This window comes from Sciurus vulgaris (assembly GCF_902686455.1).
Source record: "Sciurus vulgaris genome assembly, chromosome: 7".
Classification (NCBI taxonomy): domain Eukaryota; kingdom Metazoa; phylum Chordata; class Mammalia; order Rodentia; family Sciuridae; genus Sciurus; species Sciurus vulgaris.
Genome location: NC_136467.1, coordinates 74,821,455 through 74,834,153, shown reverse-complemented (window position 1 = coordinate 74,834,153; position 12,699 = coordinate 74,821,455). Strand labels below are relative to the sequence as shown.

The window sequence follows — 12,699 nt, the reverse complement described above, 5'->3', positions numbered from 1 at the left end:
AGAAAAGACAGGCTTTTTAGCAAATGGTGCTGAGAAACTGGAAATCCACAGGTAGTAAATTTTATTCTCTTTCTCATCCTGAACAAAACTCAAAGTGGATCAAAGACCTAGGAATTAAACCAGAAACCCTTAACACAGTAGAAGAAAATGTAGGCCCAACACTCTAGTACAGAGCTCAAGAACTGACTTCTTTAACAAGACTCCTAAAGTAGAAGTAGTAAAATGAAAAATCAATAGGTGGGATGGAATCAAATTAAAAAGCTTCTTCAAAGCAAAGGAAGCAATTAAGAGCATAAAGAGAGAGCTAACAGAATGGGAGAAAATCTTTACCACCTGCTCCTCAGGGCATTAATATCAAGGATACAGAAAGAACTCAAAAAACTTAACACCAAAAAACAAATAACCCAACCAATAAATGGAAAAGGAACTACATAGACGCTTCATAAAAGAAGAAATACAAATGGTCAACAAATACATGAAAAAAATGTTCAACATCTCTAACAATTAGAGAAATGCAAATTAAAACTACACTAAGATTTCACCTCACTCTAGTCAGAATGGCCAATTATCAAAAATACAAATAAAAATAAATGTTGGCAAGAATGTTAGGGGGAAAGGTACACTTATATGTTGTTGGTAGGACTGCAAATTTGTGCAGCCACTCTGGCAAAGTATGGAGATTCCACAAAAAACTAGGAATGAAACCACCACATGACTCAGCTATCCCACTTCTCAATATGTATCCAAAGGATTTAACATCAGCATAACACAGTAACACTGCTACATCAATGTTTATAGCAGCACAAACCACAGGAGTTAAAGCTATGAAACCAACCTAGATGTTCACCAACAGATGAATGGATAAAGAAAAATGTAGTATACATACACAATGGAGTATAACTCAACCATACACAAGAATGACATTATGGCATTTGCCAGTAAATGGATGGACATGGAGACTAACATGCTAAATGAAATAAGCCAGTACCCAAACATCAAAGGTCAAATATTTTCTCTGATATGCGGAAGCTAATCCAAAATACGGGTGAGGAGGGTTATTAAAAAAAAAAAAAAAAAAGAAAAAAGAAATAGAAGATCAGTGGAGATGACAAAGGGAAATGAAGGGTAGGGAGGAGGGAAGAGATAGGGAAAGAGTGGAATGAATATGACCTCACTTTTCTATGTATATATATGAATATACCACAGTGAATCTCACCATCACGTACATCTGCAAGACACTAATTAAAAAAAAAAAAAAAAAAACTAAGTAAATAGCAGAAACATCAGTAGAGTAGAGGGAAAGAAACAGGGAAGGTAGAAAGAGAAAAGGGAGGTACTGGGGACTGAATTAGAACAAATTATATTCCATGCTTTTATAATTAAGTCAAAATGAATCATATTAACATGTACAACTAAAAAGAACCAATAAAAAAATAAATACTTCAGACAATAAAACTCAAGTTTTTATATATTTATGTACTTTCTAAATAAAATGTTGCTGGGAAAAAAATCAAACTCATCAAAGATTTGAAACCTTGCTGAGAACTAGAAAGAGGTAGTCACAAAATCTAAGGACAGTTTCAAACACAGTTTGAAAGTCTTAAAATAAAGTATCATGTATGGAATCCATATGTGACAAAAACACCAACAGACCTTTTAGTGAGTGAAAGAGTAAAACACCAATAGACATTTCAGTGAGTGAAAGTCATAAAAATTAAGCAGCGAGATATGTAAAAACTACATCATACAGGTTACTATACATAAGATAAATAATTTAAATTTTACTTTAAATCCAAAATAATCTATGATATAGGTTCAAAAATCCTAAATATCAGTAAATTAAATTTAGATATAAATGTAAACTGTGTCATCCAATACAGTAGTCACGTGTGGCTATTTAAATTTAATTTATATGAAACGAAATGAAAAATCCAGTTCCTTAGTGGAACTAGTCACAATTTAAGTACTCAACTACCATATATGGCTAGTAGGTATAATAACAGCAGATTCTAGAACATTCGACTGAACAGAAAATACACATATCATAAATATGTCAACAAAAGAAACCATATTAAAAACTGAAAGCTTGTTATGTTTTCTTAAAACATGTTAGTAATAACTGAAAAGAATTAACCTGAAAAATTACTTACAAAATGCCAAAATTCATGACAAATGAAAATACTTAAAGGAATTCTATCAGTTATCATCGGAGCAAACAATGAATGGTACATTCAGAGTTGAGCTTATACTGTGACAACCAATACAATATCCCAGTTATTTGGCCATCTAGTGTTCAGGAGCAAGCTAAGAATCCTATCTACACTGAGGAGAAAGGGATTATACAGTCACCTTTAAATTCTGCCTACCACATGAGTGGGGGTAAATAGTAGCAAACTTGTAGTGTATTTGATGACATAGATCAGAACTCAAATTCCATTTTTTTACTTTATCCTAAAGAAATACTCATGAATTTTCACTAAGTTATCTATACAAATATTAATCGGAACACTGTAACAAAAAAATTCAATAAACATTCATTACTTTTTTAAAAAAGCCTATTTCCAACTCAGTGTGTATGCATATATTTGCAATATATACATCTTTTTTAATTTTTTTTCTCATGCATGTAAATTGTACCTGTGTTTTGTGGCTGTAACCAGTTTGCTATACAGTAGTGTTAGTGTTTCTCCCATTGCAAAGCAGTGTCCTCTGCTGGTCTTCTATTGTAATAGTTCACTATTCTTTCCAGCAACTATTAGCTATCACAAAATTGCTTTAGTTATGATCACTGTCTTAAAATGTTGCCTCTGCACATGACACTTATGGTTGCCATATTCCATGTATTCATAATACTGTTTAAAAATGTCCCACTATCTTACGTCATCCCCTACACCCAGTACACATGTTCAACCAAATAAGGGAAGTCTTATGGCTAGTGGTAAAAAACATCTCAGCCTAAACCATATCTGGTTTATTAGAACCAATTTCAGAAGCTAGCATATGAGGAAACACAGTTTCTCCTTCAATTATTTCATAGCCCACACTTTTAAATTTCCAAAAGCAGGACATATCTTACAATAAAGGATTATATCATGGTTTAATCGGCAGAGGTTTCTCTTTCCAGTAATACATAAAATAAGGCCTGGTCTTCCAGTTGATGGTATCTTATTTGGTTTTTAAAAAGAAAGAAAGATACAGAAAACGTGGATCTGTGAACAAAGTTTTCTGACAACCTTCATGAACTTCATTATTTAAAAGCTGCAGATCCAATTATTCACTAGAATAGCATCTAAAATTTACAGATTTTTCTCATGTACTTATCTTAAAAACCTTAAGTCTTAAGAAAATTGCTTGATAGCTGCTCAATTCACAATAGCCAGACTGTGGAACCAACCTAGATGTCCTTCAATTGATGAATGAATGGATAAAGAAACTGTGGTGTGTGTGTGTATATATATATATAATATATATACACACAATTATATATATATATACACACAATGGAATATTACTCAGCCATAAAGAATGATAAGATTATGGCATTTGCAGGCAAATGGATGAAATTGGAGAATATCATGCTAAGTGAGATAAGCCAATCTCAAAAAACCAAAGGTCGAATGATATCGCTAATAAGTGGATGAGGACACATAATGGGGGGAGGGAGGGGTTAGTGTTAGGGTTAGAGTTTGGGTTAGGGAAGGGGGCAAGAATGGAGGAAGGAAGGACTGTATAGAGGGAAAAGAGGGGTGGGAGGGGTGGGGGGAAGGGAAAAAATAACAGAATGAATCAAACAACATTATCCTATGTAAATTTATGATTACATAAATGGTATGCCTTTACGCCATGTACAAACAGAGAAACAACATGTATCCCATTTGTTTACAATTTTAAAAAGTAAAAACAAAAAAATAAACATACCAAATTAGCATGATTATGCTATGTATCAGAGGTCATCATTCTAATATTCTATGACTAAACAGTCTATAATATATTTAAAGTAATCTGTAAGTAGAAAAGTACATAAGATAAAGAGCTATAAATAAATATTCCTAGATACTTATAAATTACTTTAAAATTTTATAGAAATACTTCAATGACAACACACAGGTTTCTATAATTTTCCTTTTGGTAACATTGGCTCTGGTTGAGGTATTAAGAAATATTATATGTGTTCAACAACCAACAAATATAATCCAAATAAAAAATAAGTCCTTGATTTTTCTTATCCACCCTAAGAGTTTATGTTTTTCTCGACCATGTCTTAAAGTTCATTCTCCTTCACACATCGCCCCCTGCAGTCGGTATGACAACACACACTGCAGGTTTTAGGCAAGTTTGAGGTCTTCAAATACATACTCTTCCAGCAATATGATGAAGATAGTAGTGAATTCCTTAATTTAAAAAAATTAAGATGTACTATAATAAAAAAAAAATTTACTTGTAGGACTGGGGATATAGCTCAGTTGGTAGAGCGCTTGCCCTGAATACATAGGCCATGGGTTCAATCTCCAGCACATCCCAAAAAAAAATGACTTTTAACCTTATGTGCTGGAACTAAATAAACTCCACCATTTCAACAATAACCAATATAGGGTTGGCTTCAGTTTTACACAACTGGGAAAGGCAGAACCTATTACTTAAATTTTAGCATTGTATTTTAAAATTTTAGTAAACCTAAGAAGTTGGTTAGACATTAAAGTATCTCTTCATGTTTCGAGAGTTTCTCACTTCTGAAAAACTGTACAGTTGAAGTGAACACAGTAATGAGATGTTAATCGTGAGCCTTTATTCACTTGCAACAAACTCACAATTGTAGTTTGTAGAAAAATTAATTGATCCAATTGTTAAGCAAAGTAGATGCCTCTTAATTTTTGCCAATATTTTTTCTTCTGAATCTCCTAATAGCTATCTCCTGAATGTGAATTGTAAAATAATTAAAATTTACTATACTTAGCAAAAAATACATGTTATGATTCTTTTCCACAGAAATGTTTAAAATATATTTGGCACAGGATATGATTTCTTCATGTTTCAATGAACAAACTTACTACCTCAAAAGAAGTTTTCTGGTATGATAAATCTTTAGGTACACTATACAAAAGCACTTAAGAATTTTATTATTCCTATCATTTTCTTAAATTCACCTTTAAAATGATAAATTAATGAGACTAAAAGGATATATCAGGCCATACTGAAAATTAATAATAAATAACATGTTAATAGAATAGATAATGTAAAAATGAAAACCACAAATAGGAGAATATATAATTACTATCATTTTATCTTAGATCCATCTGCCCTCAAATAAATATGCAATCTGACCAATATATCTGTAATGATGCAAAAAATTAGGCATATCATTGAAAACCTCTATATGTGAACAAAAGATCTTCACATTTAAGTAACTAATCTGTCTTCTCTTCAACCACAGTCGCATTAACAACCCCCCAAAGGTTCTTTTTTTATTATAATACAAACAATACAAAATTGATGAACAGAACATTTATATAAAAATAACAACCCTTATGGATAGATTTTTCTTTGTGAACTACTAGTCTTGGACAAACACTGAAAATTTAAGAACTGCAAATTTATATGTAAGGATAAAATAGAGAAAAGCAGCGCAATACCTAGGGCGAAAAATGAGTGTGAAATTAAATACGTAAATACATAGAAAGTCTAAGACTACAGTCTAACACAGTATGCAAGTAATAGATAAACATTTGTAAAATTCTTTTTAAACCAGATTTGTACATGCCCTTGGTAAATTAAATGCAGTTACAAAAACAGCTTTTGTAACTCTCATTTAATCCTTTCAACAGTTACTAGAAAGGAGATCTTAACACATGCTACTCCCTCACTGTAACAGTAAACGTTCACTGTTGAAACAGCAATAAACAAATTATCAAAATATTTTCAACAAATTTTTTCTAGTTTAACTGGACATGAGAAAATAAATGACCCCAAACAGAGAAAAGTTTTACTGCTAAGAATTTGAAAGAGATTCGATTTTCTTTTTTCTTAATTTTTAAAAAAATTTTATCATGAAATGGAGGAAGGGCAACATAGGTTTATTTTTCTAATTAAGAATAATTTCCTAAAATCATTCAAGATTGATTCTTTATGTGTGTTTTTTTCTATTTCATTTTCTTTATTCCCCTTGCCTATTCTTTGACTGGATGGTAAATGACACAACTGACTTCCATAAGGGAAAAGTACAGAGTTCAGACAGACAGACAATCAGGAATGAAGAAAGAACTTACTCTTCAACAGAAACAGAGCTTTACAAGTGGAATATAACCCAAGATCAGTCTTAGTCATAGTAAAGTAAAAATAGGAAGTGCATCAAAGAAGAGGATGAATTATTACTTTTGTCAAAAAGAAAAATAAATAAGCAATTAGATGGGCAGTAAGTCATGTCAATTTTACTGCTTTATAAATGTATCCTATTTTAGAGTGGTTTTTCCGTCTACTTATATACATAGATAACTACTATGTTATGAAAATAAGAAAAGAGGAAGAATTATAAAATGTAAAAAGCAGCTCCTTTGACTAAGCAAGCAATAATAGAGGATTCCAGTTTAAAATACCATCTCTGCCAAATGTAGTGACAAACGCCTGCAATCCCCACTTGGGAAGCTACGGCAGTAGCTCCAAGTTCCAAGTCATCTCACCAACTTGGGGAGATCCTGTCTCAAAATAAAAAATAAAAAGTGGGTATGGTGGCACAGGCCTATAATCGCTGCAGCTCTGGAGGCTGAGGCAGGAGGATCACAAGTTCAAAGCCTCAGCAAAAGCAAGGGCTAAGCAACTCAGTGAGACACTGTCTCTAAATAAAACACAAAATAGGGCTGAGGCACATGTGGCTCAGTGGTCAAGTGCCCTGAATTCAAACCCTGGTACCTAGCCTCCCTGCCCCACACCCCAAAAAAGGGAAGAGAGATGGGAACATAGCTTAATGGGAAAGCATTCCTTATTTCACTCCCAGTACAATCAATCAATAATCTGATTAACAACTCTGATAGAAACTTTGGAAAATAATCTACTAAAATGCCTATGGAAAACACAGGTAAAATCTTTTAACCTCAAATCAAGACAAAAAGTCAATATACTACCAGAACCTCAAGGTTGATAGATCTGCACCAAAAAGCTTCATCTACATAGTTTTCAAAATGTGCCTATGGACCAGTATGTGAGGGCAAAACTACAAGCTATTCATAATAGTACCACAAAAACAATTTGCCCTTTTAACCCCCAGTCTCTTTCTAATGTACAATCCAGCTTTTCAGAGGCTATGTAACATATGACAGTGTAACAGTCTAAATGAAAAAGAACAGGAAAATCCATCTGCCTTCAATTAAACCATTCTTTAATTTGCAAAAAAAATTAAAACAATGCCACTCTTCATACTAAGTTATTTTCTGCTTTGAATATATAATTGCTTTTCACAAAAATTATTTCTATCAATATAGTATACTTTTGTTTTTAAATGAATAAATACATATTTCAAGTTTTAAATTCTATGGTAAATATCATTAAATGTAATCTATACAAACAAAAGCTCTCCTCACTGCTTAAAGAACAACAACAAGGAGGAGATATAAATGCTCAAGAAAAAAGGTGGTATAATAAGTGAATAAGATTAGTAATTGTGACAATATCTGGAAAAATTTCAAGAGGAAAAATCATCCTCACAAAATATGAAGGCACAAAGGAAAAAATATAATTTTTAAAAACAAAAATAAAGGACATACAAAATTAAATACAACACAGAAAAAAGTTTACAAGAATCAGAGAATCAGCATTAGAGCAGTAATTCTCAAAAGTAGGGTATATGGAACAGCAGCATCAGACCCACTGAAAAACCTGACAGAAATCACAAGTGCTTCACCACCAAAAGCTGCAAAATAAGGAAATCTGAAGGTGGAAACTGGCAATCTATTTCAACAAGTTCTCCAGATAATTCTGCTGCACACTAAAGTTTGACAACTACTGCTTGAGAAGACAGAAAAGGAGACAACAAAGTCAGATTGTCTAAAGAGGAAAACCAAACGATGTAACGTCACAAATATTTAAAAATAAAAGTCTATAAGGGAATAAATACCAGAAAAAAACCTGATCTGACACAATCAATCCCAAAACATATCTAATAAATTATTGAAGTTTAAAGATAAAGAAAGAGTTAGGGTTAATAATTAAATGGCAATAATACAAAAAGTCAAATAGCATCATGTTGTTTCACAGCATCATTAAATGCTAGAAGATGATTGTTAACAATACTTTCAGGTTAAATGTGAGCCGAAGTTTTTATATTTATCAAATGAGCCTTCAAAAATAAAGATTGTCACATAGATATAGTTATCTCATACTAGACAAAGGTGCCAAACACATACAATGGAAAAAGATAGCCTCTTCAACAAATGGTGTTGGGAAAACTGGAAATCCATATGCAGCAAAATGAAATTAAACCCCTATCTCTCACCCTGCACATCACTACTCAATTCAAAATGGATCAAGGACCTAGGAATTGGACCAGAGACTCTGTGCCTAATAGGAGAAAAAGTAGACCCAGATCTTCATCGTGTCAGCTGAGGACAGACTAGACTTCCTTAACAAGACTCCCAAAGCACAAGGACTAAAAGCAAAAACCAATAAATGGAAGGGATTCAAACTACAAGGCTTTTTCTCAGCAAAAGAAACAATCATGCGAAAAGAGAGCCTACAAAGTGGGAGAAAATCTTTCCCACACACACTTCAGATGGAACACTAACCTCCAGAATTTATAAAGCACTCAAAAATCGTAACACCAAAAATACAAATAACTCAATCAATAAATAAATGGGCTAAGGAACTGAGCAGACACTTCACAGAAGATATACAATCAATGAATATATGAAAAAATGTTCAACATCTCTAGTAATTAGAGAAATGCAAATCAAAACTACCCTAAGATTTCATCTCACTCCAATTAGAATGGCTATTATCAAAACAAGAATGACCTATGGGTTACCTATAAAAATAGAAGTTATAAAACAATGACAGCACTCATATTCAACATACACATCATATGGATAACTGTAACATTGGAATTATCACTTTAAAAAATAATAGTTATACAGATGGTCATACAAGAACTTTTATAAAAAAACATTTGAAGCAGAATAATCAGCAAAAACAGCCCAAATATACATCAACTGAGGGATGAATTTTTAAAAATGTTGTGTATTCATACAATGAAATATCATTCAGTTATAATAAATAATGAATAAATATTGCAACAAGGAAGAACCATGAAAACACCAGGCTGTGTGAAAAAAGTAGTCACTCATGTATTCTCATATAAGTACAATAAAATTAAATTTTTAAATTAATAATAAATAAAAGGCTCCTCCCCTAGAAATGTTAAAACTTTAACAAGCTTGGGGTGACAGAAGGGAAAAACTTTGCAGTATTCTTAAAAGCTTCTTTACCGGGCTGGGGAGATAGCTCAGTCAGTAGAGTGCTTGCCCTGCAAGCACAAGGCCCTGGGTTCGATTCCCAGCACAAAAAAAAAAAAAAAAAAGAAAAAAGCTTGTTTACCAGAGGAGAAAAAAAATTAAACAGCTACTTTTATTTTTTAAAATCACAGCAGAGAAAAGAACCACAAAAACAGAAGAAATGTAATGCCATGTAAACAATTATTTTCTTAAACTTTAGCAAATAATGTAAAAACACAAATGAAAGAGACAAATCATTAAGAAATCTTAAATTACCACACAGAATCTGAAAGGGCAGTGGTTTGATATTCAGCACCATATACAAATAAATGCAATAAAAGATCCATTGACAAATGAAAAAAAAATTTTTTTAAGTACTGGTAATACAGTGTCCTGCTTATTCTCTTCAAAGGTAAATCATGCAGTGAACACATAATAGAAAGACATAAAAAGGAAAAAGTGGGACACAGGCCAAGTTTCTATTTGTAAAGACAAAAGACAAAAACCTGATTCTGAGAAATGACAAATTTCATAAAAGGTATATATCATTCCTTGAGGCTTCTTAGGAAAGGTAAACTAGACTTCTTTTCAGTGCCAAATATGACACTTTATCCTTTCTAAAACTTCTAAAATGTTTTAAATGTTTATGTGTTCACAATCAAGAACAGGATCACATGATACGAATGCTCAAAACGCATCTATGATCTGATAAAGTAGATCTTACAATAAATTAACATATTTTGAACAATTAAAACCATCAATTAGAGTTATTAAAAATGTTAGCCACTACCAAAGCAGACATTCAAAACTGTGAAGAAATAATAAAAAATAATAAATATTTTTATAAAAATAATAAAAAGGAGAAAAGGGAGAGAGGAGAAATTAAGAGATAAATTCAATTCATAAACAGCCTAACACACCAGAGGAACAGAGAACACACTATATGAAATTTGTAAGGTAAGTAAGAATCCCACAAAAACACTAGTAAGAAATGGAGAATGTTTTAGGCAATAATTAGTCAATATGCATTATATGCATCATATCTTAAATGTAAGAACTATGTAAACTCTAATGTAAACAATAACTATTCAGTAGTAATAATTGTAGTGGGATTATCTATTTAATATAATAATATAAGAGAAAAAAAAAGAAAAAGGAGAATAAACAGGAAAATGGGCAGATTAAGCATAAACAGAATCAGTGTGGTCATGTGGGATCACAAGGGCAGAAGAGAACAATGAGTAAAAGAAACTGCAAGATGATAGACTACAGAAACAGAAGATAATTCCCTGACGTAATAAAAGAAAAAAATATAGCACCTAAATGGATCTATAAACAAAATTCTAACAATACTATAAAATAATTTAAAGAAAAATTTGGAGAAAAAGAGCTTCCTAAGCAAGACAGAAAACCTAGAAGATGTAAGAAATACATTACCAAATTTGACTACATAAAAATTGAACTTTGCATTTATGGAAAACACTATACATAAATGACTGAGAGAAAGTATTTATAAACCCATACAATAAAAATAACAATAATCAGTTCACATTTATCAGGTGCTTTTCTACACATCAGATACTTTTCTAACAGATTTACATGCAGTGCTTCAATAAATCTATATAACAAAACCCATGATTTATAACCTCAAATTACAGATGAGTAAACTTTGGCAGAAATTTTAAGTATCATAGAGAAGATCCCAAAGCCAGTAAGAAACAGAGCAAGTCAACACTCCAGTCTCCTGCTCTCGAACTGATGCTCACCTGTACCTCTGCCTTGCCTGCAAGACAGGAAGGAAAGGAAGTAGTAGGCAGTAGTCAGAGAAAACAAGTGTCTCATTGCTAGAGTGGGAATGGCTTTATATGGAAGGCAAATTGGTAGTAGTTACTAATTCTGTCTATAATCTTTACACCAAAATTTCTATTTCAACATACCTGAGGAAATGCCCACTCATATAAGCAAACAATGAAACAATATTGTTAATAGCAAGAGTAGAAGCAATCTAAAAGTGTATGTGTGTATATAAAATGTATACAAATGTTTAAGTGTGCATGTAAATATATTTATATGTTACATATATTTTATACAATAAAGTACACACACACACACACACACACATGCACCCTGTCTTCATTTTTTTCATGTGAAGGATTTATAATTTCTTATTCCATACACTGCAGACAAATTTAAAAAATCACAATCTCCAACTGGACTGTGCCTGAATTAAAGAGAAAATTTTTCCAATTTGAACCCCAACAACTAACTCATCAACATAATTATCAAGGCAAACAGTGTGTGTGTAAAATATATTTTTAAAAAATAAGAATACACACCAAACAATGTCTACCTTCAGAAGGAGTAGGATTACACTTAAAAAATGGTTTTCAGTCTAAAACATTATAAGTTGTTTCCAGCTTTTTAGAAAACAGAATATAGACCAACCAAGTGTGGTGGCACATGCTTGCAATCCCAGCAACTCAGAAGGCTAAGGCAGGAGGACCACAAGTGGCCAACCTCAGACCTAGTGTTAAAATAAAAAGGACTGGGGATGTAGCTCAGTGGTAAAGTGCCCCTGGGTTCAATCCTCAGTACCAGAGGGAAAAAAAGAAAAAAAGAAAAAAAAATAATAATAATAATCTGTACCAGTGGCCATTAATCGAAACCTATTATAAGAAGCAGGGAAGCAACCTAATTTAGGTTTCTACCACTGAGACTATTACTAGAGAGGTCTGAGAATCACACAGGTTTGGTCAAAATATATCAATTCAAGTAATTTCTGGTAAAGTTAAGAAAATAGGCAACAAAATGTCATCCATATTCCTCTCACAAAATGAATTATGATACATGAATTAGAAAACAAAAATAACTTTACCTTCCTTGAAGTATATATGTCAAAAAATGGCTTATTTCTGACACTAAATGGTTCCTGTGTTTTGTCAATGAGCCCAGTCTTCATTTTTTCATGTCGAGGATTTATAATTTCTCGTTCTATACACTGCAGACGAATGTTAAAATCACAATCTCCAACTGGCTGGGCCTGAATTTAAAAGACAATTTTTAAAATTTGAACCTCAGCAACTAGTTTATCAACATAATTATCAAGGCTGACACAATGAATACAATAGTCTATGTAAACAGAATCCTGTACAGTTGTCCAATGCAAAGCCTATACAACCACCCATGCGAGTCCAGATAATTAGTCTGAATAATGATAGAAACA

General features: G+C 32.2%; 1 protein-coding gene across 2 annotated transcripts in view; it reads right to left on the bottom strand.

Annotated features, from left to right (window-relative positions):
- The window catches only part of RNGTT (RNA guanylyltransferase and 5'-phosphatase), a 344,105-nt gene that overhangs the window by 201,601 nt on the left and 129,805 nt on the right, over positions 1-12,699 (bottom strand). For both annotated transcript variants that reach the window (XM_079146976.1, XM_079146977.1), the window contains exon 11: positions 12,352-12,516. In XM_079146976.1, coding sequence (XP_079003102.1) covers positions 12,352-12,516 — 165 coding nt within the window. The remainder of the gene's footprint in view (positions 1-12,351; positions 12,517-12,699) is intronic.